At 57.1% G+C, this 26741-nt stretch overlaps 1 protein-coding gene across 1 annotated transcript in view; it reads left to right on the top strand.

Moving 5' to 3' along the window:
- The window catches only part of LOC122365281 (syntaxin-binding protein 5-like), a 54360-nt gene extending 28184 nt beyond the window's left edge, over positions 1-26176 (top strand). Inside the window, exons 4-12 of the mRNA XM_043336376.1 lie at positions 128-249; positions 1283-1417; positions 8612-8675; positions 11012-11219; positions 14369-14444; positions 17147-17197; positions 21745-21899; positions 24470-25082; positions 26071-26176. Of these exons, the coding sequence (XP_043192311.1) occupies positions 128-249; positions 1283-1417; positions 8612-8675; positions 11012-11219; positions 14369-14444; positions 17147-17197; positions 21745-21899; positions 24470-25082; positions 26071-26176 (1530 nt within the window). The remainder of the gene's footprint in view (positions 1-127; positions 250-1282; positions 1418-8611; positions 8676-11011; positions 11220-14368; positions 14445-17146; positions 17198-21744; positions 21900-24469; positions 25083-26070) is intronic.
- The last annotated feature ends 565 nt before the right edge of the window (positions 26177-26741 follow it).

Here is a 26741-nt window from a genome sequence, read left to right as displayed (position 1 = left end):
TATTCCTTAACAACGTATGCTCATTTAAACATCCATCGATTTACCCCTCCGCCCGCACCAACCGCGGGCCGGACTGGTGACTGGTGACCGGTGAATGGTGACCGGTGGTGCTCCTCCTCTCGGGCAGATCGCGTTCCTGGTGAACGAGGGCGCGCTGGTGACGGCCTGCACCGACGACACGCTCAACATGTGGAACATCCGCCAGAAGATTCCCGAGGTGGTGCACACGCTCAAGTTTCAGCGCGAGCGGTAGGTGGCCAACATGTGTTACGAACGGACTGATGGTTTTGGGCGGGCTGGTGCAAACGTCAGATTGTTAGGGTAATTGCGCAGTGACTATGATTAAAATGTGACTTTTTTGTCTTGGAGGGTAAGGAAGCTTTGGTAATAATCCTTGCGTGCTCACCGTTCACTGCTTCTTTTTCAAATGTTTCCCTTGGTGCTGCTTCCAGTCCCACTGACTGACCGAAACTTCAGATCGCCTATGAAGATTAATTTACCTCTCCCTCTCTTTCGTTTTCTCTCTTCCTCTTCTAATATCCTTTTTTGCTCTTTATCTTCCCTTGGATTTTCTTCCTCTTCTTCTCACCGCGTTTCTCTTCGCTTCCCCTCTCTGTCAACTCCATTTTCCCAAACCCCGGTCTGGTCGACTCGTTTGCACCCTTTTGCCGCGGGCCTGCCCAGCTCTGTGCCGGGACGTTCGGGAGCAGCTCGGCGGCCCAATCTGCATTGGGACGGCGCGCCGGTCCGACGTGTCGCCGCCGCTCTGCGCCGCTGTTTATCGGCGCCGGCGGCCTGTGAAAAACGGGGCACCGAGCGGCCGGCCGGAGCCGCGCCGGTATCGGACGGCGGAACAAACAGCTGCGCCGCCCTGTAACTCGGCACTCCGAGCGCCGCCCCGCCCTGTAACTCGCGGCACACCGAGCGCCGATCGGAGCCCGACGGCCGCCCAGAGCCGGTCCGCGCCGCCGCCAACAAATTGGGCCAGTTTGGGACACACAACGTGCGAGAAAACGGCACAAAAAGACGGCGCTAGAAGTAAAACGAACGTGGGAAGGCAGGTTATATAGGGAATAGGTGGGATGTATAAGGGGTATAGGAACGAGGATACAATTCAGGTGTTAGGGTAATACTGAGGTCGGGAGGGACGGAGAGCGCTGACACAGTGCACGCTGCCGTCCGACCTGCCCGCTGTGTTCGGCGCGGTGCCGTTCGGGTTGCCCTGACGAGCTCGGCGCGGTGCCGCTGGATCTGTAGTGACGTCTGCCCGCCCTGTGCGCAGGACGACGTGCATCAGTCTGCCGCTGCAGAGCAAGTGGCTGTACGTGGGCACCGAGAAGGGAAACGTGCACATCGTCAACATCGAGTCGTTCGTCGTCTCCGGCTACATTATCAACTGGAACAAGGCCATCGAACTGTGAGTAGAGACGTCATCCACCACTAGTCGCTACTCGCAGTATCGGGAACAGAGGTTTAACCTACAGGTTTACCTTAGCTACATTTTCAAAATGATACATTGAACTTAAAGCGATTGGTAAGAGTGATGTCCTCTAAAGGCTCGAACTGTATAACCTCTTTGAATCTTATTTACCTTTATCAAAGCTGACGTTTTTACGATGCAAGGCCATTCATCGAAACGTCCAAATGGGGCATTGTGACTTGATATGATCTTTTGTTGGCCTGACCTCGCCAATAAATCACCTTAGTGATCTGTTTTACGCGAGCCATCGAAAGCCACTTGTCCATTTTTGCTATGAAGGGAGGATACGCAAAAACGCCTCCACGCGCTACTGGTACAGGTGTTTTGCTCTGACCACCGCCATGGACGGACGTAATGAGGTTATGCTGCTCTTATTCAATGAGCGTATCGCACCTGCTCGTGGGTGAACGAAATTTCAGCACAAAAATACCGAGATATTTTGGTGGCCAGCTGCTGCCGCCTACCAATTGATTGAGTTGGGCCAGCAGTAATTGCTGCAGTGGTCGGACTTTATTTTCAGCCGAGCCTCGCTGGGGCGCAGCTGTATCCGGTGCTGGGAACGGCCGCGGCCCCTGACGATGTGGAAAAGCCGCCGTGAATATGTAATCAGGGCTCCATTCAGACGGGCCCAAGTCTCAGCACGTTACGCGGCTGTAATAAACTGTCTGAGCGGGGGAAGTCTGGGGCAGAATGGAGCACAGGACTCCACACAGACGGTCATCACCGCTGTCTGATATTGCCATCCTACAAACGCAGTCACAGAGCAGGTGGAGTGCTCCTTCAGTGTCCTGAACTGGTGCTCAAATCACCCTGTTCTTATCGGTGATGCCATCGGTGATCTCGCGATGAAGAGTAGATAACTTTTGGAGAGGGCGATACTGGGAACGGGCGATGGGGTGGCGGCAGCGGTAGCGCGCGGTGGGGGAGGGACCGGCGCGGCGGAGCGGCTGCAAATAACGGCCACTCTCTCGGCCAGGGTATCTGCCGACTGATGGAAATGGCCACTCGTTCTTCATAAACGCAATCCTCCAAATCAACTGAACCGCGAACCGGCCATCCATCATCCGTTTACGAGCCGGCGCCGAGGGGATTGGAGGGCTCGTGTGCGGGCGGATTTTCACTACTTCACCTGATATTGGTCATTTCCCGTGCTCGGAATGGTTCAAGGGCCAGCCTTTCAGCCGATAACTGGGCAGCACCGATACTCGGAATTCTATCCGGTGACTTTAACGGGGCCCGCTGCGTGTGTGCTCGCTGGTTCACTATTGGAGATTGGATTCTCTCATTTTCTTGTCCCGCGCCTATCTGATATGTTGGCGTTTTTGCGTATGAAATGAAAATCAAACGGAAAGGAGTTCGAATTTTAAGATGATGGCATAATAGTAACAAAGACCCGCAGACTCTCTGTAACATGAGCTTGGCAGTTCCTCGCCGGTGCACAATTACCACGCCCCACAACAGGCTTTTGGGTAAGCACCCATCGGGACTTTGTCTTTGGTGCTCCTATCACCGACTATTGCGCTACTGTGGAAACGGAATGAACGAAATGAGCGCGTTCGAACCGTGGTGGCGCCAAAGGCACATGTATAAATCCGACGCCACGCCCCATTCAGTCCGGAAACCCACCGGTGCCGGCTTCATGAATTCACTCGAGATGGCCCTGAACAGCCCAGCCAATGGTTTGGAAAACATAGCCCTCCAAATGGATCCTGGGGGTGGGGTTTATTGGTTACCGACCGGCGGGCCCTAATTCGCTGCTCGCTGCGCTCTGCTCTAATATCTGCTGACGGAGCTTCTCCAGAGTCAGCGTCTCTGGCTGATCAGGGTGAGGTGCTAAATTGCAGCTAAATAGTTGACATCCGTTCTTAGCTACTGCAAAAACTGCCGCCAATTGGTCGCATTTGCTTTTTCGTTTTTCGACGCGTTTATTTTATGGGACATTTGTTCGCAGAGCTCCCTTCGCTTTTCAAAAAGTGATAGCGTAGGATATAGGTATCGCCCCTACTGTTTCAAAAATATTTACTTTTAAATATATGCTGCTTTGATAAGGCTACTCGCAACATTATTTTGCGTGAATGGTTCAGTTTGTATTTATTAACCAAGTGCTACTCATTCAGCGCTGCAAGAAAGATTGCATATGTTTTTTTTTTTGCAAAGCTAGCGCTAGCTCCCACCAATAAATTCGTAGGGCTGGCGGTCTTTTTCGCGCTCGTCAGACTGGCTGTGCGTCTCATTATATTCGGGCCGTGCGGGCCGCAGCTGCCAAAGCGCGGCTCTGGATGCCTGCGCTGGCAGAGGGCCGGCTGAAAGGGATCAGGGCCGGGCCATCCGTCTCCGTGCGGCGGCCGGCCCAAATCCGCCTGCCGCCGCCGAGCCGGCAGCGTGGCCGGGCGGGGACGGGGCGGGGAGGGCTGTGCCAAACGGCACCCCGTCCGCCCTGGTGCTGGGTCATCATGCGGCAGATCCACTCCTCCGCTGGTCGGTCTGTTTTCGTTTGGTGGTCATTCAGTGCAGTGTGACTGTGGGGTTCGATTCGACTATCGGCGTCCTCCTTCTGCGCCGTTGTGTCGTGGAAAGGCGTCGGCTGTGTATCGAGGACGGGCGTTTCCGACTGCTGACCGCCATCCAAACACGATCGTATTGCATACTAGCGCGCCGGCCGGCGTCTCGGTTTGGCCGCCGATAGCGGAGGCAGTAAAGTCCTGTTTACAAACCCGCACGCTGCACCGGCGCAGGGTTACGCTGGTCTGCGGCTGGAATTGAAGGGGCCAGAGCACCGGAACGGTTTTACGCCGGTGTGTTGGAATTATCTAGTGGGGCCGTTGTGGACCGCGCAGGCTCCAGGGGAGTGGCGGCACAGCCGTCTCTCCACGGGCGGCTGCGGGTCCGAGCGGAGCGCTGCGGCACAGTATGCGGCCAGGCGGCAGAGCGCTGCGGGACAGCCTACGTTTCAGGCGGCCAGTCGGCGCCGCCGCGCCTGTGTGTGTTTCGGCCGGTCCGTGCAGTGAGTGGGCCGGCCGGTCCGTGCATGGGTCGGCCGGTCCGTGTAGCAGGTTGGCCGGCCGGTGCGATGGGTTTTCCGCCCACCGCGCTGTGTCGGTCCCCGCGAGTCCCTGGTTAGTGTCGCCGCTGCAGAAACAATGCGGTGTCGTCAGCGGCGGCGGCGGCCGGCTGACAGCGGCGGCCCTTATCCCACGGCCCACAATGGGCGTCACACAGTGAACGGGCCTTATCTCCGAGACGGCCGCCAATGGGCCGCCGCAATCGATGGCGGTCGGCCGACATGACATGGACTGCGGCACCCTCTATCTACACTGGAGAGCCGCCCAGCTAGATCGGACTGCGGCACCCTCCGCACTCACTCAGTTTGGGGCTTGGGAGTGGCTCGAACTCTGCACTCATTTTGCGAATCTCTTTGCTCCAATACCGCGCGGGTCTCGTGGTGAGAATGGTGGAAAATACGCGAATATTACGATGCCTCTACAGCTGCTTGCTTTTTGTGGAGCGGGCTGTGCTGTAGCTAGGTAAGCAAATTGCAATTAATTTGAGTGTTGATGATGATTAAACGAAGTCGTTTACAACATGAATACTGAAAGACTGTGTGTTCAGAATTTTCCCACGATTTCCTTGTCATGCTTCCAAAACACGCAGACTTTTGTTGAATCATTTTCCATCGCTTAGAAGGCATTCACCTATTCACACATAATCAACTCGCAGCCATGTTGCTCGTTAGATTAGGGATGTGTGCAGAGGACGCGTATTGTAAGCGCACTGTCATTTCTATAGCATCGATCGGTACCGACTCCTTGGAGCTGCGCTACAACATGGCTCCGGTCGGCCGGCGGCGGTAACAAAGCCGCCAGCTCGACTCGGCGTCTGTAACGACCGCGCCGGCCGACCACTGCACTGTCGTCTGTTTGGAAAGGAAGGCCGGACTCGTTTGTCATATTTACGTCCACCTGTTTGGGTCCAACGGTATTACCTGTTTGACTGCAAGGTACTCTTTGCGTGCTTCTTGCTGGCAATAAGTGTGCAGCACTGCATGTTCGTGCTGTTGCGGCTGCTGATAATATGGAATTCACAGTGTTTATCTTCTTACCGCTTTACCATTCGGATCCTGCACTTGGAAATGGGGACAATCCTTATACTGGGACGTGCTGAGGTATTAGGTTGTCGGTGCATTTTCCTGTGTTTAGGAGCAGGCGCTGTCCATTGCGGCACGCTCCAGTCGTAAAGTCCTATTGGATGGCTGTCGTAAAGAGGTCTAGAAAGTGGCCACGCCATGCAGTTAACGAGGACCACAAGTACGTGCTTACGAATCGGTCGTGGATTGTTTTCGAACCGAACTTGTTGCCTGGTGCTTACGGCTAAACAACATCGCTATTCTGTTTTGCGGTGTGATCGTATTGCGCGAATCTTTCCGTTTTTATTTGCAGATACGTTACCATGCTGCGATTAGTATGCGTGTTTGTTTAAACGCGCGTGGCTTAGTTTGATTAAACTCGGCCGTGTTTTTCTTCTGAAAACTTGAAGCGTTACCTTACCGGTCCCACCTTGATGTAAGTTAAGCTTTTCGGATGTTCTTTAATAGGGAAACACTGACCAATATCAGACATATTAACAACCTTCCACCACCTTCCATAACATTTATTTTTTCGCCAGTTACGTTTTTTGCTTATTCGTTTGATATTAATCAAACCAGTGCATGCTTCTTCAACATTACAAACCTAAACATGGCAGACTTATTACAGTGTCCACGCACATTCATATATCAGACAAATGTCATGGCCTGGGCTCTGGGGTCTGTATTAGCAGATCAGACCGCACCATCCACAGCCGTTACCGGCGCTGGGGCCGCCACCCGTGCCGTTCTGTGTGTCACCCGGCTGCTGAGGCGGTAGCTGCTGTCGCGGTAGCTGCTGTCGCGGTAGCTGCTGTCGCGGTAGCTGCTGTCGCGGTAGCTGCTGTCGCGGTAGCTGCTGTCGCGGTAGCTGCTGAGGCGGTAGCTGCTGTCGCGCTAGCTGCGGTCGCAGGAGTTGCTGAGGCGCTAGCTGCTGTCGAGGACAAGGTAGCTGCTGTCGCGGTAGATGCTGAGGCCGGCACCCGCGCCGTTCTGTATGCCCCGGCCGCCGCAGCGGTTGTTGCTGACGCTGACACGCGTCCTCCATCCGTCTTAGTCCGTCGGCGCCGCTCCGCGCCGGTCTGTGCCCCGGCCGGCGGCGCTGCGGCGATAATGGCACCTCTAACGACCTGACCGCCCGCCGCCGCAAATCCCCTATAATAATTCGGACGTTTTTTGTGCGTGCTGCCGCCGTTCCGGCCGGCTCCGCGGGGACACCCGTGGGGGGGAGGGGTGCTGGTTGGGCTGGGTGAAGAAGGTGGCAGCTCTGCCCGGTGCGCCGCTGCACTGAGCCGGTGCCGCTCCGCAGGGACATTTTGAGGGGAGGGGTGCTGCCTGGTGTGGGTGAGGCGGGGTATGACGGCGGCAGCTCTGCCTCTCGGCCGGGTGCGCCGCTGGGCCGGTGTCGCTGACAAACGGGTCCGTTTCGGGTCTGCGGCTGACGCACGCTGACCTTTGGCGGGCGCGGTGACCGCGGCGCATGGTGGATCGGTGTAATCTGGGCGAGCGCGCTGACCTCTGACCTCCGCCCGCTGACCGAGTGGCCCTCGGCCGGCGGAAAATCGCCACCATTTGCCCGTAATGGAGCTCCGCCGGCCCGACACGGGTAATCACAACGCAGCGGCCAGCTCGGGCATTGTGACTTATGCGGCGCCTGGTTGGTGGCGGCGCACATCCATTCTGTGCCGCTAACTCGGAGCCAGGGCTGCCGTTCTGCTCCACGTCATGGTGACATTGAACGTGTGCAGGATGTGGGATGTAACAAACAACGTATGAACACAAGCACCAGTACCTTATAAAAACAAATTGAAGCAAAGTTGCACTGTTTTACGGGGGACTGAATATAGGCGATCATAAGCCATCTTTTTTATGTGAATGCCCCGGTACATGTTGACTCGCTGCCATTCAAATCATTCAGCTTCTTCTCGTTGCTCATAATGTTTTTTTTCCATTGTGGACGAAGACTTGACGGCTATCTATGTCTATGTCCAATCCCTACAACCCCTGGTCTAACCCAAAATCGTGCCTGACTTCGGGCCGCAGTGTCGGGCGGTGATCCCCTCTGCTGTGCCTCGCGGTCTGTTCTGGCCTCTGGCTGACCTTTCTCACGCGACCTGTTCTGACCTCAGGCCGCCGCGCCGAGCAGCCTCTTGCGTCAGATGGTAGCGGCCGTGGCACGTTAATTAACTGAGCTGTGTCCCGGGCGGCCGGCTGCAGGGGTGATGGAGCGGTTGGCCGGCCGGCGAGCCGCGCCCGGCGGACACCTGCCCGGCCCAGCTGACCCAGTCCTGACCATAACATGGCTCAGCTTAGACTCGCATTGTCTGACTCAGTTGACCCAGCCTGACTATTCCGACAGTGCTGACTCAGTCCTGAATCTGACCCGCTGAGCTCCGTCAGAGCGTTTTCTGTACATTGTCTAAATTCATCACCAGCTGCGACTTGTCTCAGCTCTGTCTCAGCCCTGACTCAGCCCTGACTCTAACCTGGCTCAGCTTCGTCCAAGCGCCGTCTGTACTTTGGCTAAATTCATCCCCATCTCTGACTGAATTTGTGTCGGTTCTGTCTCTGCTCTGACCTTAGCTCTCTCAATTCCATCAGGGTCGTAAATCGACTGTCGCTCGTAGCGCCGACTCAGCTTTATCTCAGCTCCGCATCGGTCATGGGTCAGAAAATAGGCTCATTAGTCTCCCACGCGGCTCCTCCGCGCTGCCTAATTCTCACCAGTTTCGTGCTACTGGTCATTATGGGTTAACAGAACACTAGTTTAGAGACCAGACCCAACCACAGTCGGTCTAGCTGAGCTGCTCCTGATGTTTGGTAGAATGTGTCCCGTTGTTGGTGTATGTGGCCCTGTGCAAGTACCGGTACCGGGGACCGGTACCCGGTACCGGTACCCGCTGCCGGCGCTCGCCCATGCGGCTGGCGTTCTTTGAAGCACCATGCTCCGTATGTACCGTGATGGTAGTACCTAACACTGACACACTCCCTGCTCCCTTTCTGTGCCGTAGGTCGAGGAAAAACCACCCGGGCCCGGTCACCTGTCTGGTCGACAACCCCGTGGACAGCAACAAGGTGAGGACGTGAGACGTGACGTGACCGGTAACGTGACGTGACGTGACGTGACATGACGAGACGGTAACGCGCCGACCAGGGGTGGCTATAGGGTCCGGAGGACGGGACGGACCGAGACGGCGCCGTCCGGTCCGAGCCGGTCTGGTGGGCTGCGTTGTGAATTGTGATGTTATCCGGTCTGATGCCATGTGTTATGATCTGATCTGGTTGGGCGTCTTTCCTACCCCCGGCTGAGCTCGTGCTTTATGGTCTGGTCTGACCTGGTTAAGATAGCTCAATTTGTTCATCGACTGGTGCTAAGCGTATGCTGGTTTTGACGTGTGTCTGACAAGGTCGTATAACGGAGTATATCTTGTTTGACCACCTGTTACGTGTCGATGTCAATCACGAACTCATTCCGTGAGCCTTTGTGTTTTGTGATAACTCGCTGTGTGCCGTCTATCGGTGGCGAGGCCGTGTCCGACCAGTGCACCTTGCCGTGTGCCTGCTGCGTGTGTGCGTCATTCCTCCCCGCCCCACCCTGTCCGGCCCTGGGACAGGTCACCAATCACCGGCAGCTGCGCCGACCCGGCCGGCCGGGCTCGGATCAGAGGCTGGGTGCCGGGCCCGGGGCTGCACCGGAGCCGCCCCCCTCCCCCCGCCGCTCCTCTCGGACCCAGCCCGACCCGTCCCGCCCCCTCCTGTCCTGCCCGCTCGGCCACCTGTGTGCGCCCCTGTCCCGCTCCTCTCGGACCCAGGCCGACCCGTCCCGTCCCGTCCTCCCCGCTCGGCCACCTGTGTGCGCCTCTGCCCCCTGTCCCGCTCCTCTCGGACCCAGCCCGACCCGTCCTGTCCCGTCCGCTGGGCCACCTGTGTCCGTCAGCCGCGGCACACTTGGCGCGCCTGCAACGGGGACGGGCCGGCCGTCACCTGTGGCGGACTCGGACGGCGCCGCACTCTGTCCCACACCGCCCGCCGCGACGTCGGGCTGGGACGTGATTCTGCGGGCTGAATGCAGTAATGGTACTGCATTCAGCCCGCCTCCATCTGCCCGGCCTGGACCCCCCCCCCCCCTTGACAGATCTCCACCCCTGATCACTGCTAGGAAGTTTGAAGTACCAAGGTAGAGAAAATTGTTTGGGAGCATGTAGGTACTAAAGCAAAATAAATCAAGCACCATATCCAGTGTACCAAGCACTAAATGGCACTAGCATGCTGTTCCAAGTGGCTATAGGGATTAGGGAGCGACTGGCTGGGAAGGCTATGTTGGTTGCCCTGGAATTGAACCCTGATTGTTGAATCTAAGAAATAAGGAAATTAGCCCTCAACTAGAATGCTTCCCTTTTGAAGCATAGGACGTTCCTCTCAACACTTATGTAGGTACTTTATGAATCTGCCACAATGGCGCGAAATCATGGACAAAAAGTGGATTTTTCATTGTCATTAGACCTACCATTCAAGATAAATATGTATTTTGATGTGTAAACTAAAAAATTCCATCTATAAAACATCAAACATGCATATTCATGTCATTTTCTGCTAGATGCGCAAAAAATCCGTTTAGGCCTGACGTCCTAAACGGATATTTCCCATTGTGAGCCGTCTGTGTTTGAACAATGCTTTACAACAATGCTTTACAACATGTTTGAACAATACTGTATACGATGTGATGGAATAATGCTTATTGGTAACCCTATTCCGTCCGACTTGAATTAGTCGCTCTTACCATGAAGGCAGTACCATTAAAAATCCCTCCTCGTTTTGTCATAAAACAGCTTTCAGTCCCCCGGCGCATTTATACGCTGTCTGAGTGTCTGCCCTTCTCTCGCTGTCGCCTACCCGGGCCGTGTCGCCGTGTCTCCAGGTCACGCGGCTGCACACTGTACTGCACTCACCCTGATTATCCAGTCGGCACAGCGCGTGCCGGCCGGCGCGCCCGTCTGCCGGCCCCTGCGTGACGCGCCCGTGTGACGCTGCAGCGCTATGTGACGCTTTGACGCATTTTTGTGACGCTGGACGTGTTTGTGACGTTTCGTGACTCCCTGATGTCGCTGTGTCATCTCTTTGATGCTGTAGAACGCTCTGTGACGCTGTGGTGCGCTTGTGTGACGCTGTGTGACGCTGTGATGCGGCCAGCAGCTGCTGATTGGGTTCGAGACGGGCCTGCTGGTGCTCTGGGACCTGTGTGATGTGTCTGTGTGATGTGTCTGTGTGATGTGTCTGTGTGACGCTGTACTGCCTCTGGCAGCTGCTGATCGGGTTCGAGACGGGCCTGCTGGTGCTCTGGGACCTGTGTGATGTGTCTGTGTGATGTGTCTGTGTGATGTGTCTGTGTGACGCTGTGATGCGGCCGGCAGCTGCTGATTGGGTTCGAGACGGGCCTGCTGGTGCTCTGGGACCTGCGCACCAAGGCCGCCGACGTGCGGTGGCAGTCGGCCGAGCCGCTCCGCTCCGTCTGCTGGCTCTCCGACGGCAAGCAGTTCATGTCCTCCCACGCCGACGGCTCGCTCTGTACGTGGAGCGTTAAGACGCCGCAGCGGCCGGTGGCCACCCAGTTCCCGCACGGTGAGAGCGCGCTGGCTACAGCGGGCCGGGGCCCGGGGTTCAAAACCCGCCGAGGTAGCCTGCTTTCTGCAAGAAGCATCGAATGGATAGTTAGGGTCTCTGAGAGTAGAATGCTGTAATTTGACGTTCTCGGGCGCCAGCCATTGCTTTACTTCTAGTCTGTCTATTGTTCGTAACAAACGGCATTCGACCTTTATTTCAATGCTTCTTGCAGCGCTTTGTTCTGTTGTTGTATCAGTTCATTGCCATTTGTAGCTGAAGATAGGTGATTAAACGAAAGGCCGCCTGAAATGGTGTGTCAGGACACTGTGATTGTTCCGACCTAAAATGGCTGTAGGCTGTTTTATTCTTCCTTGGATGTGAAATGTGCCAGGTTGATGGCTTCGAAAGTTTGAGGCACCTACTAACAGTGTTGGTTCGATTTAGAATTCTGAGTGACAGGGCCATTTCGGGTATATGACACATGTCATAACTTGGACCATTAAACGAACAGCGTGTGTTATGACACGTTTGAGATAAAATGACTTACGAACAATGGCATTGGCGGTTCAAGCCTGACGTGCTGGTTGCGAGCCTTCTGAATCAGGGGGGGGGGATGTATCTCCATGCGTGGCTAGGTATATATCATCAGACTAATAAGTCTAGATTGGGGACTGTGTCGCTCGTCTGGAGCCATGACTCCACAGAAGGCTGTGCAGTGTGTAGCCCCCGCAGGGCCTGGCCGGTTCAGTCTGCCTTAGGCCCACGTGGGTTCCATCAGGCACACGGTTCCGGTCGGTCCAGCCTGCCCCGGCCCCTCCCATGGGAGCTGGCTCCCCGTGTCGTCTGTTGGGACGATATAACGCAGCCACACGGCACGTAAACGTCAGCAGAGAGCTACGGTTAGGGAGGCCGTCAAACCGATGGCGCGTTAACAACGACCACTAAACGCCGCGGGCGCCGGTCCCCCGGCCGGAATGGCCGCCGGCGCCGCGCTGCCCTGATGGACCGCCGTCGTTCGTCCGCCGCCGTCCGGGGGCCAATCTTATAAACTGCCGTACTTCCTACATCTGGTAACAAATGACAGTCTCCTATTGGCAACTGTGTGTCTGAGTTAACCAACTTACTCCCAGGAAGGTCAATTTACGGTGGACTGAGATGCGTCAAAACCATTCTGGATTTAACGACTTTTCATGGCTGAACATCAGCCAGTGCCGCCAGAAGCCTTTCTGGCTCCCGGTCATTGTGGACCGTCCTGCACTATGCCTCTCTGGGAGACTGCTCCGACCCAGAGCGATAGTGATGTTCCCCGCTGGTGGTGTACCGCCCTCGCCGGTAGGGTTTTCTCGCAGCTGCAGCGGCGGGCGGCGGCCCGAGCCGAGCCGCGGGGACAGCGGTGTCTGTGGGCGCCGCGCCGCCGACAGCGGCCATTCCGGCGTCGGTGGCCGCCGCCGCGCCGGCCTCATCAACGCTGGATAACGGAGGCTTAGCCGGCACCGGCGGCCAAACCGTCGGAAAGGGGTGTTAGCGGCCTCCTGGAACGGCTGCGGCAGGTTATCACCTCCGCGGCCGGCCGCTGTCTCCGGCGCCGGCCGGCCGCAGATAGCAAACGCCGCGGCGAGCCGGCAGATAGCAAACGTCGCGGCGGGCCGGCAGATAGCAAACGCCGTAGCGAGCCAGCAGATAGCAAACGTCCCGTAGATTGCAAACGCCACGGAGTGCTGGGCATATTGCAAACGCCCCGTAGATTGCAAACGCCCCAGAGTGCCGGGCAGATAGGAAACGCAGCGGCGCCGCCCACCCCGCGACGCAACGTGCTGTGCGGATCAGTTTGGACATAATATGCGCATTTTTTCTCTCTCTTTCTATCTCTCTCTCGCTCGCTCTCTCTCTTCCTCTCCCTCTCCCTCCCTCCCCCTCATCTCTCGCTCTCCTTCCTCTCTCTCTCTCTCCTCTCTCTCTCTCTCTCTCTCTCTCTCTCTCTCTCTCTCCCTCCCTCTCCTCCCCTCTCCCCCTCCCCTCCCTCCTCCAGCTCCTCTCGCTCCCCTCCTCTCTCTCTCTCTCTCCATCCTCTCTCTCTCTCTCTCTCCTCTCTCTCTCTCTCGCTCGCTCGCTCGCTCTCTCCTCTCCTCTCTCTCTCTCTCTCTCTCTCTCCTCTCTCTCTCCTCCTCTCTCTCTCTCTCTCTCTCTCTCTCTCGCTCGCTCTCTCTCTCGCGTTTCTCTCCCCCTTTCTCCGTCCCAGAGCACCACCCATTCGAGCAGCACTGAGGCCGCCTGACTGAACGCAGTCGACAGGGCGGCGACAGGCCATCTAAATAGTACTTCGTGCCCAGCTACCCCGCTCGAATACAAACAAATTGGGCGCCGATTCGGAGAATAACAACAGCCAACCCAGTCGCTCGCGGAATGAAAGCGTGCCGCGCCCAGCGCTGGCGTTTCAATAAGCGGCTGCCCATTGTGTGCCAAGTTTTGCTCGCCGCTGAAGCTGTCTCATATTCGACAGACATGTGCTCGAACGACCACGGGTCGCTAGGCACGATCTGGTAATTACTCCGTCGTCTTTCACTTCCCGAAACTGAGAAATCGTCCTGACATTAATGAATCTGCCATATATTGCGCTTGCGATGCGCAAAAGGCGCATTTTAGACCATTTTGACGTTTATTTTATTCGTTTCCAAGACCACAAATGTTTGTCTTTCTCGAAGCGTTGGGCAAACTGGGACTCCCAAAAGCCAGATTCACCCCTCCCCCTCTTCACGGATATCGCTTGAACTGCGGGACGTGTCACTTATTTCTCAGTTTGCCAGCATATTTCATCACACATGTAAATAAATAAATAATAAACAATCCGCAGCATTATTTTCAGCATGTCATTGCCTGCAACGTTTAGTACCAGGCTCCTCGACGTGAACTGTGGATGGTGAATTATAGATTAGGTTGAAATGGATAGTGGAATGCTGACAAATATTTACCTTTGTCACGGGATTTGAGCGGCGATGGAGTTTAAGGTCATTCGAGTTTCGCGTTCATTGTCCTTACTAGGGCTGAGATGCCAGGTGCTTTCTTTAAGTCTCATAGTTCTTGGACAATTTACGGGCTCGATTGATCCCCAGTCTGCAGCCTTCGGTTGTGGATAGTTCCATGACCGTGTCCATATGTTTTTGTTGCAGCCAAGACACGGGAAAACGGCCAGCAGGAGCCCTGCAAGGCCATCCAGAAGGTCTCCTGGCTCTCCACCAGGGCGGGGTGAGTGCGCCGATCCGGCCTTTTTGACCGCTCCTCATGGGCTCATGTAGTTTTACTCTGTTTTGTGTCCTTGTACAGAGCGAACCCGGCCCAGTGTTTCAATCTCCGGCGCCCCGTGGTGTATGACGGTGACTGTGGCCTGTCGGCTTTCTGCCGGCGTCTGGTGCTGAGGCAGCCCTGATCCCGGCCGGTCCGGGCCGCCACTGGCGCCGTATACCCGCCGACCGAGCCGTGATTGGGCCCGATGATGGCGGCTCTGCCGGGCGTTAGCGCCGGCTCAGCGCCCGTGACCCGGCCGGCCGACCGTCCCGGTCCGGCCGACCCCGCGGCGCACTTTGTACCGGCCCGGCTAATGTCCCCTTCCCACGGCCGAGCCGCTAGGAGCAGCTCCGAGCCGCCCCGTGAACTCAGCACATCCGTTCGGCCCGCTCTCAAAGTTGGCCGGCCGTCCGGCCCATCGAGACGCCAGGACCATAATCGAGGCGCCCGCTCGGCCGTTCGGCGCCGCCCGCTGAAAGCACAGCTGATGCCCGTCGAGAACGGCGCTTCCGACGCTCTAATGAGGGTCGGGCGGCAGGGCCGGGCGCGCTGGAAACTCGCAGGTGCTCGCGACGCCCACTGGGGGCCGACTTTGGCCGGCGGCGGGCAACTTTTCTCATTTGGGCCGTGCCGCTCATGGTGTTGAGGCTCATCGGCACGGGGTTATGAGCGGCCGGCGCCGGCACAGCTAGCGGGGAGTGGTCACCGTGGGAGAGCAGCGAGCGGGCCACCGCAGGGAGAGCAGGGAGCGGTCAGCGCTGGCACAGAGCAGGGAGCGGGTCACCGGGGGAGAGCAGCGGGGGGCCACCGCGGGGAGAGCAGCGGGCCACCGCGGGGAGAGGATGGGAGTCGCCGCGGAGAGAGGGAGGAGTCACTGCGGATAAAGGATAGTCACAGCGGGGAGAGTGGAGGAGGAAATCGCTGCCAACAGGGATGAAGGGAGGGACCAGGATGTCATCACTGCTCCGGTGATATATTTTCTTTGTTCGTGCCGCCACTTTGCTACCAATTATGCAGTGGCGCCGCTGGCTGCTATCCAGGTATCCAGTGATTTAAAAGTCGTCTACTCGTGGGTCAGTCGTCTTCCCGTCACCATGCTTCAGTCTGAGACTGCAGACCGTCCCGTCCCGTTCCGTGTCCCGTCCCGTCCCGTCCCGTCCCGTCCCGTCCCGTCCCGCCCCGTCCCGTCCCGTCCCGTCCCGTCCCGTCCCGTCCCGTCCCGTCCCCGTCCCGTCCCGTCCCCGTCCCGTCCCGTCCCGTGTCCCGTGTCCCGTGTCCCGTGTCCCGTCCCGTCCAGCTGTCTCTCGCTCACCAGTCGACAGTCTGGAGCTCCAGTCTGGACCGTCCCGTCCAGCCTCAATCGTCTGTCTGTCTGTCTTTGTCCGGTCAGTCGGCGGGGTTAACACCGTGGGTGTAACGACACTGCCAAACCGGTAACGCGCGTCGTTCGGCGGACGCCGCAGGTTTGGGCGGCGACCCGTTACCGCCAGTGGTGACCAAATGGACCGGCGGACGGACGGTCATGGCAAGGGAGCGGGCATGCTATGGGGAAGGGGCTGTAGTTTGGTGCTGTTCTCACTCCCAATCACTCGTCCAGCGGGAGCTGAGTGGTTGCTGACAGGCTAATCTCAGCAGGGGAAAAGTTAAAATTAGCTTTTAGGGCGAGACATGAAGTATTTGTCATTTGTTCTGCTCGAGTTTTGGATTGTTGATGAAGCTGTTTTCCATTTCACCAGTACAATGGGGCCTGCTGTTGGTCCAAGCTGCTATGCAGGCGGCCAATGCCAGTCTCTGTGCGCACCTCATTTCAGTGTTACCGGCCGAGTGAGCCGCGGCCGAGTGTGTTAGTAATCTTATAATGGACTCACGAATGTAATCCATCACCCGGGAAAGATTCATCATTCTGAAACCAATTCATCATGCTAACTACTTAGATGAAGTTTTGTCCCAGTCCTTTTGCAAAAATATTAGAATGAGCTACCATAGAATGAGCTACCTTTCCCTTGCTTGCTTGCTTGCATTTGTCTCATGTTGACTTTGGAAGGATAAAGTCTTTGCTCTGTACAGAACTTTGTATTTTTTCCTTTTTCAATTAAGTTAATGTAATTTATTTTACTTTCGTCATGTCGCAATGTCTTATCCGTTAAAAGTTTCATTGAAGTGGAGCGATGTCCCTAGTCATCAAAGGCTTGCCGTTTTAAGAAGCTGTTGCTTTTAAACCTGGTAATCCTGCTCGGGCGATGAGTGCTTCCATTGGATTTTGTAGCATTTATACAATATCTAATATCCTTATTTATTTTTCTGTCGCCATTGGAAATGCTGTTTCGATGTACGGGAACTTAAAAGTTTCACCAGATCAGCTTATTTCGAAGCTAAATTCAGGAAAGAACACATCAAGCGCAGACCATTTTGAGCCGTTCTTAAACGTTTTTTTTCATTAATATTATCTTGTGCATACGGCTGCAGTCCGCCGGCTGTGGTCCCGGTCTATACTGTCGGTAGACCCGCTCTGCTGTAGCCCCGGTCGTGGACGGCCGACCAGCCCGGCCCGTCCGTGTGGCCGGAGTGCCGGTCGGACTGTGTGGCCGGAGTGCCGGTCGGACCGTGTGTTCCGGAGTGCCGGTGGGACCTGGCCGGCGCCGTGACCCACTCCGTGTTCACAGGCTGCTGGCGTCTCTGAGCCCGCTCGCCGGCTGGCGCGAGGAGGAAGAAAGGTGCTGCCAGCTCCCCTTACCCCGCACCCCACCGCTAGCCAGACGAGCCCTAGGCGACCGCACCCGCTTGCCGTAGTGCCTGTATGATGACACAGTAACCGCGAGCGGATAGTCCTGTAGCTGTAGGGTAGTCATGCACCGATTAGAGCTACCAGACAGTGGGAGGAGTCTCAGCAGTGCGCGCCTGATCTGATCTCTGACCTGTGACCTGTCTCTGCGGCCTCTCCACTTCCTATCATCCTATCCTGACCTCCTGACCTCCGTCTATCCACAGCCTCCCGCGGTCCCGTCCATCCTATCCTGACGTCCTGACCTCCGTCTATCCCGCAGCCTCCCACGATCCGCCACCCTCCTGCCCCGTCCGGTCCTATCCTGACGTCCTGACCTCCGTCTATCCCGCAGCCTCCCACGGCCCGTCCATCCTATCCTGACCTCCTGACCTCCGTCTATCCCGCAGCCTCCCGCGGCCCGGCTCGCTGCTGCTCTGCGTGGCTCCTCGGCCCGCCCGCCAGGTATATAGCCGCCGGCAGCCAGCCGCGGCCGGCACAGGTAACAGAGCTGACACACTGACGCATACTGACACACACTGACACACACACTGACACACACACTGACACACTGACTGCCCGCCCCAGGTATATAGCCGCCGGCAGCCAGCCGCGGCCGGCACAGGTAACAGAGCGCCGACACTGACACATACTGACATACTGACACACTGACATATGGCCCGCCCGCCCCAGGTATATAGCCGCCGGCAGCCAGCCGCGGCCGGCACAGGTAACAGAACTGACACACTGACACACTGACACACACTGATACACGGCCCGCCCGCCCCAGGTATATAGCCGCCGGCAGACAGCCGCGGCCGGCACAGGTAACAGAGCTGACACACTGACACACACGACACACAGACACACGACCCGCCCGCCCCAGGTATATAGCCGCCGGCAGCCAGCCGCGGCCGGCGCAGGTAACAGAGCTGACACACTGACACACTGACACACACGACACACTGACACACGACCCGCCCGCCCCAGGTATATAGCCGCCGGCAGACAGCCGCGGCCGGCACAGGTAACAGAACTGACACACTGACACACTGACACACTGACACACACTGATACACGGCCCGCCCGCCCCAGGTATATAGCCGTCGGGAGCCAGCCGCGGCCGGCACAGGTAACAGAGCGCCGACACACTGACACACACTGACACACTGACACATACCTACTGACACACACTGACACAATGACACAATGACACACTGACACACTGACTTACGGCCCGCCCGCCCCAGGTATATAGCCGCCGGCAGCCAGCCGCGGCCGGCACAGGTAACAGAACTGACACACTGACACACACTGATACACGGCCCGCCCGCCCCAGGTATATAGCCGCCGGCAGCCAGCCGCGGCCGGCGCAGGTAACAGAACTGACACACTGACACACTGACACACTGACACACTGACACACACTGATACACGGCCCGCCCGCCCCAGGTATATAGCCGCCGGCAGACAGCCGCGGCCGGCGCAGGTAACAGAGCTGACACACTGACACACTGACACACACGACACTGACACACGACCCGCCCGCCCCAGGTATATAGCCGCCGGCAGACAGCCGCGGCCGGCACAGGTAACAGAACTGACACACTGACACACTGACACACACACTGATACACGGCCCGCCCGCCCCAGGTATATAGCCGCCGGCAGACAGCCGCGGCCGGCACAGGTAACAGAGCTGACACACGGACACTGACACATACACTGACACACGGACACTGACACACGCACACTGACACACGGCCCGCCCGCCCCAGGTATACAGCCGCCGGCAGACAGCCGCGGCCGGCACAGGTAACAGAGCTGACACACCGACACACACGACACACTGACACACACTGACACACACACTGACACACTGACACACACACACTGACACACTGACTGCCCGCCCCAGGTATATAGACGCCGGCAGCCAGCCGCGGCCGGCACAGGTAACAGAGCTGACACACTGACGCATACTGACACACATTGACACACACACTGACACACACTGACACACTGACTGCCCGCCCCAGGTATATAGCCGCCGGCAGCCAGCCGCGGCCGGCACAGGTAACAGAGCGCCGACACTGACACACACGACACACTGACACATTGACACACGGCCCGCCCGCCCCAGGTATATAGCCGCCGGCAGCCAGCCGCGGCCGGCGTAGGTAACAGAGCTGACACACTGACACACTGACACACACTGATACACGGCCTGCCCGCCCCAGGTATATAGCCGCCGGCAGCCAGCCGCGGCCGGCACAGGTAACAGAGCTGACACACATACTGACACACTGACACATACTGACACACACCACTGACACACCCGGACACACACACTTACCGCCCGGAGAGTCTGCGTACTGCGTAGCTCTGTTGGTCTCTCAGTTAGGCTCGAGTGGGGGCCGCCTCTGGAGCTCTGACTCGGCCGGTTTTACCGCGGCGCCGGAACAGGTCACGTTTCGCTGACTGCTGCTCTATTGGCGACCCAGTGGCGGTCATAACAAGCCAGTCCCACACACGCACAGAGGAGCACGACAGAGGGACGGATACAGACAGGGCATTGCGCACGGAGAGGCAGACTGCAGAACAGCACGCACGGAGGAATGGATGCAAATAGAACGGAGAGCGGGTCATCCAGGCAGGCAACGCAAATGCATTGACAGACACGTAGAGGCATCCACACCACACGCGGCAGCACACGCGGATAGGCGAGCGACACGCAGCTGCACATGCGGATAGGCGAGCTGCACACGCGGGGGCGCACACACGGATAGGCGAGCTACAGACGCGGGGGCGCACACACGGATAGGCGAGCTGCACACGCAGAGCAGAGGTGGGTGCCTCTGGGAGCCGTCAGCGGGCCGTCGGCCGTCCCCATCGAGACTGTCCCGTCTCCGGAGTCCGGATAGTGGTCAGTCAGCCCCGACAGCAGCACTGTCCTCTCCATGGACAGCGGAGGACACACGCCAGTCGGTCCTGACTCCCAGCCGTCAGTCGTCCTGTCGACACACAGTCCTCTCTGCGGACAGTGGCCAGTCGGCCCCCACTGTCCGGGAAGGCAAACACCACTTCCCACTCACTGCGGACAGGCTGTTTGCACTGTGCAGCTACCAGACGGCCTTTCCGCCTGTCCCTCTCTCTCTCTCTCTCTCTCTCTCTCTCTCTCTCTCTCTCTCTCTCTCTCTCTCTCTCTCTCTCTCTCTCTCTCTCTCTCTCTTCTCTCTCTCTCTCTCTCTTCTCTCTCTCTTTCTCTCTCTCTCTTTCTCTCTCTCTGTCTCTGTCTCTGTCTCTGTCTCTGTCTCTGCTCTCTCTCTCCCCTCCGTCCCTGCGGATAGCACTGTTTCGATCCTCTTGCTCTCTCCCTGGGTGGACGCAGCGACCAGTCGCAGTTGCGGCTCTTTGTGCAGCGTCGTTTCCAAAGATTTCCATAGAGTATCCGTTCGAAATTCAATCGGTCGCTTGTGATATATCCTCTTACATAGCATGACTTCTGCCTGATTACAATTTACACCCCGCAGCATACAACACTTATGCCTATGCTGGGCATATTAGATATTAATGAATATGTAACCTATAATTAAAACCGTTTGTAGCTTTAAATCACAATGACCGTATTTGACAAACACGACAAACACTGGCTTACAGTCGCCGGCTGAACCCGAAATGCGATGCAGAATTCGGAACACCTCCCCCGCACATTGCTTAGTGTATACGTTAGGCCTACCTGCGCGTCTGCGTGCCTCAGTTCGAGTTTGCGTGCGAGTGGTGCGAGTCTGAGTCTCTAGTGTCGTGCTGTATGCCGTTTGACAGTGACGGCTGTGGACGTGGTTATAGTGAAATGCGGTAGTGTCTTCTGCATCCCACAAGCCTGCCACTAGCGCGGAATGTCTGACCTAGAGTAGTTACCTCACCTGTCGACATGCCGTGCATCCATTCGGCCGCAGTCACTAGACGTAGGCACGGCTCCGCCATTTCTGCGGTGGCAGTCCGCCGAACTCACAGCTTTATTAGCAGATGCACCTCAGTTCAGTCCCATGTACGATACTTACGCCTGTCGCAGTGGTCTCTGATATAAAGTATCCTATTACTCATATGATTATGGTGCTTACGAAAAGCTTATGTTATTATACTGTGACTTTGGTTCGTTAGTGCTTTTGTTTAAGTTTGTCTGACTGGTCTTACCGTTACAAAGCAATGTAATATTTATCCAATGTTACATCCCAGCTTTGTCGTCTGATACATTCGGCGTTGAGGCGATGCGGGGCACATGTCACTTATGTTATATATTTGTCCAGAATTGCCCTGTGAGATGAACAGTCAGTCGTATTCTTTGAAGAACTGCTGAAGACATTTTAAAGCTGGCGACCCGTCTATACCCGTGGCTCGCTGGTGACCTCTGTGACCTGCTGCTGACCTGTGTGACCTATCTGACCTCGTGACCTCTGTGTGCGCCGTCTGACCTGGTGCTCCCCGGTGCGCCGCCAGTGAGCCGTACGTGATCTTCACGGGCGGCCTGGGCCACGACACTGCCGGCCGGACCCCGAGCGTCACCGTGATGCACGGACGCACCACCACAGTGCTGGAGATGGAGCACAACGTGGTCGACTTCATCGCGCTCGTCGACACCCCCTACCCCAGCGGTGAGTGAGGGAGACACTGACACCCCTACCCCAGCGGTGAGTGAGGGAGACACTGACGCACCTACCCCAGCAGTGAGTGAGAGTAGACACTCCTTCCCCAGCGGTGAGTCGGGGGGGGGGGGAAGACACTGATACCCCTACCCCAGCGGTGAGTGAGGAGACACCCCTACCCCAGCGATGAATGAGGAGACACCCCCTACCCCAGCGATGAATGAGGAGACACCCCCTACCCCAGCGATGAATGAGACACCCCCTACCCCAGCGATTAGTGAGGAGACACCCCCTACCCCAGCGATGAGTGAGGAGACACCCCCTACCCCAGCGGTGAGTGAGGAGACACCCCTACCCCAGCGATGAGTGAGGAGACCCCCTACCCCAGCGGTGAGTGAGGAGACACCCCTACCCCAGCGGTGAGTGAGGAGACACCCCCTACCCCAGCGGTGAGTGAGGAGACCCCCTACCCCAGCGGTGAGTGAGAGTAGACCCCCTACCCCAGCGGCGAGTGAGGAGACCCCCTACCCCAGCGGTGAGTGAGGAGACACCCCCTACCCCAGCGGTGAGTGAGAGTAGACCCCCTACCCCAGCGGTGAGTGAGGGAGACACTGACACCCCAGTGGTGAGTGAGGAGACACCCCCTACCCCAGCGGTGAGTGAGGAGACACCCCCTACCCCAGCGGTGAGTGAGGACACCCCCTACCCCAGCGGTGAGTGAGGGAGACACTGACACCCCTACCCAGCGGGGCGAGTCGGGGGAAGCAGTATGGTTATACTAGAGTTAGTGTCTGGCTTCAGATAACAACGTAATTCGATCACAAGCCACCTTTTAATGGTATCAACTCAATCACGAACTGCTTTCAGCGAGGACGACCTTTAGGTCGAAACCGTTCATCAAAATGTTGAAAGGATTTGATGATGGCGTGTTAAAATGCGTGGGTTTGTATCTAAATTAAACTGCATGGGCAGTCGATGTTCTAAAGCAAAACCGAGTGAATCACGTCGTTCGCACCTGACCAAATTAAGCTTGTAAAGAACTTTCAAATTAGAGTAGTAGCCGCAGAAATAATCATCATTACATGAAATGAAGAGCGTCGGTTTAGTGTGTGGACGTCGCGGCAGATGATGAAATGTGTCCGTGCACTCTTGACGTGCCTAGTGGACGGTTCAGCTACAATTGAAATGACTTCACATCGCTGCAACGATTATTGCCTTGCTTTTTAGTAAGCGTAGGCGACTAAAGTCTATTTCGAGATTTGGAAGCGTGTTTGCTGACTGCTGTAGCTTTTGAAGTACGGGTCCGACTCGACAAACATTGTAGTTTGATACACGGTTTCAAATTAGTTCTCTAGGGAGCCGAAGTTGGATTTGCTAGTTCTCTGTTTGTGTTTCCTCAACAGCGCGCCTGCGTTTGAGTTAGGGGGTGGGGTTCACGTGTCGTTCTTGTGTTCCTAACCAGACTGCTCTGACTCGCCTTAGCCCCCACCCACCAGCATCACCTTTCAGTCTGTGTCCCGTCCCAGTTTATAGTTTAACTCGCCCAAGCCTCCTGACCAGGAGGGCTGTTGGCGGCCAGTGTTTGTCCCAGTTAGTGTTGTAACTCGTTTTTTTTTTCCTAGGATTATATTGGAATCAACGATTGGGTCTGCGGTGTAACTCGCCGAACTCATACATATTTATTGGTCAGTGTCCCGTCCCAGTCTGCCCCGTAACCTGCCTCAGTCCCCACACCTGCCGGGCTGTGGGCGGCCAGAGTCCCGTCCGTCTATACTGTGACCTGCCCCAGTTCCCACACCTACCCAGCTGTGGGCGGTCCTCCGTCCGCCTGTTACTGCCGTCAATACACGGCCCCAGCCCTCGTGTCTGTTGACATATTGACGACCACCGGCGTGTGGGCGCCGTCAGCGCTGTTTACATGCCCTTTCCCGTCCGTCCGTCCGTCCGTCCGTCTGACCGTCCGCCCGTCCGTCCGTCCGTCCCTCTGTCTGCGGTCGGGCGGCTGGTCCCCCCTCCTCTATCGCGGAGCGATATGGCATCCACGCCCTCGGCGTCTCTAGAGTCTGTCGTCCTACCATGTCCGTCCAAAAACATCTTTGGGTGCTTTCCCCGGGCTGTCACTTTGACCATCCGTATCTGGACGTTTTTTTCTGACTCATTGTCATTGATGCTGACGTGTGACCTTAGCCGCCTCGAAGCTGTGTCCGTTTTGTCCTCATTTCGGTCGAATGTTACCCCTGCTGTGAGCTGGTCCGCCGCCGGCTGTTACCCTGCTGAGCTGTGTCCGCTCTGTCCTTATGTCGTGCCTGGCCGGCTGCTACCTCTGCCGATACTCTCCGGGCCCGCACCGCTGTCCGGCTGTGACCACTGCTGTCTCTGACCGGTCCCGCGCCGCCGACTGGTACCACTGCTGTGAGCTGTGTCCGTTGTGTCTCCTGCGCTCCGGGAGGGCGTCACCACCGCTCCCACTGACCGTGCCTGCGCTGGCCATGTCGGGCAGGGCTGGCTGTGGCCACTGCTGCGCCCTCCGGGCGTTACCACCACTGTCACTGACCGATCCCGCCGCCGTCGGTCCGCAGAGTTCCAGGACCCGTACGGCATCGTGGTGCTGCTGCAGAACGACCTGGTGGTGGTGGACCTGACGTCGCCGGGCTACCCGTGCTTCGAGAACCCCTACCCGATGGATCTGCACGGCTCGACGGTCACCAGCTGCACCTATCTGGCCGACTGTCCGGGCGACCTGGTGCCGGCCCTCTACAGCGTCGGCACCGCCAAACAAAACAGGTACGACCTGGGCACCGCCAAACAAAACAGGTACGACCTGGGCACCGTCAAACAAAACAGGTACGACCTGGGCACCGCCAAACAAAACAGGTACGACCTGGGCACCGCCAAACAAAACAGGTACGACCTGGGCACCGCCAAACAAAGCAGGTACGACCTGGGCACCGCCAAACAAAACAGGTGCGACCTGGGCACCGCCAAACAAAACAGGTACGACATGGGCACCGCCAAACAAAACAGGTACGACCTGGGCACCGCCAAACAAAACAGGTATGACCTGGGCAACAGGTACGACCTGGGCACCGCCAAACAAAACAGGTACGACCTGGGCACCGCCAAACAAAACAGGTACGACCTGTGCACCGCCAAACAAAACAGGTACGACCTGGGCACCGCCAAACAAAACAGGTGCGACGCGAACGGGGTGACAGATGGGCGCTAGGGCTGTCCGCATGTACGGACACTGCTCCCTGTTGGCACGGACGGACGAGGACTGGGACTGTCCGTACTACTAGACATGGGAGGGGGCGAGGAGGGTCTGGGGTAGAGTGGGCAAACCATAGCCTCCAGTCATCACCATATTCGGAGGCTTTATGAAGCACTGAGGCCTTATGGAGCCGGATGGAATGTAGGACGCTTTGGACGTGACGTTATAACCTTTAAGTGCAGACGCGGCGGCGCGGGGTGCAGGGCCACCCGTGTGCCCCGCCTGCGTGAGGTGCAGGTGGGGGCCCAGAGCCCCTCAGAGGGCGGGGCCGGCTCCCATCCACCGGCGCTCCTAGCTGGCGCCCTGCCGGGTAGGACGATACATAGTTAATTGTGGCGCCTTTGTGCCAGCAGCTGCCAGCCGGTCCGCGTATTCAGGCTAAGCCGACTCCGCGGCCGCCGCCCGCCATCGGACTGCGAGCCGCCGAGGAGGGGATTAGGGAACGGCTGCCAAGAAAAACAACTCCGCTGCAGGTCTATGGGATTTCGCTTTCAGCCTGTTTCACGATGCGTTTATTATGTATAAGGTTTTACCATTTTTAACTCTATAGAGTCTCAAACACAAGAGCTCACTTTGCGAAGAAAACCTGTTAAGATTATTCACAATACGGTGTTGCAGCTTGAGAAATAGACTCTGCCCAAACTTTGTATCAGAGCCAAGTTTTTCCTCGCGTGAGTCGCAGTCCTGAGCTGTGCGTACCTCTGTAGATTAACTAGCTTCTATTAATTGTTCTTTAGCCTCCTGCAATCTCTAGGTGGAAAGTCGCCAACAGTTTCTGTGAATCTAATTGGCTAGTTGTTGGGTGATTGTAGCGGATGCATCACTTCTTCTTCTTCTTTTGCACCTCACCCATCACCTTTTGCATCACTCCACTGCATTCTACGTAGTATGTTGTTGTTTTGTTTCTAGACGAATGGATAAGGTGACATTTGACGCCGTCAACTCTGGTCCGTCGCTCTCCGCTGTGATCAATGCCCGCGTCTCGGGGTCGCTGTACTCGGCGCACCTCAATTAGGGCCGGCCGGCCGAGTCAGCGACTCCGCCCGGCTGACTCGGCCCTGTCCGAGCCGCTGATTGGCCGACTGACTGTGTCGGGGCCGCCGATTGGCTCCTGGGGTGGCAGCCGGGCGTATGATTGGCTGCCGTGGTGACAGCGGCTCGTGTGATTGGCTGCTGAAGTGACGGCCGATCGCTGATTGGTTGCTGGGCTACAGTCAGCCGGCTCTGAGCAGCGTCTGTAATTGTCCGCTTGTGAGGAGTCATTGATGGATAATGAGGCTGTTCTGCCGTATTGAGGTGGCTGACCTGACAATGCCACCTCTGGGGATAGGCGGGAGGCGACAGCTGCTGGCTTATTGGACCGGACACTGCCGTATGAAGCCTGCCATGGACTGCCGCCCGGCCGCCAGTTCTGGCGGTAATATTATGATAAATAATTGCTGGTAGGTATAGGTGGAACGTTCCGAGCGTTGAGCTGTTAGGCGAGACGTTGTCTTCAATTAGCCTACCAGTTCTTTATCCCGTTCCGCCTTGATATGCCTAGCTGTATGGGCGGAGTTTTCAGTGCAACGTTTGTAGAT

This window comes from Amphibalanus amphitrite, unplaced genomic scaffold (genome assembly GCF_019059575.1).
Source record: "Amphibalanus amphitrite isolate SeventyFive unplaced genomic scaffold, NRLGWU_Aamphi_draft 000728F_arrow, whole genome shotgun sequence".
Classification (NCBI taxonomy): domain Eukaryota; kingdom Metazoa; phylum Arthropoda; class Thecostraca; order Balanomorpha; family Balanidae; genus Amphibalanus; species Amphibalanus amphitrite.
The sequence above is the reverse complement of the archived record's forward strand: the minus strand, read 5'-3'. Positions and strand labels throughout refer to the sequence as shown.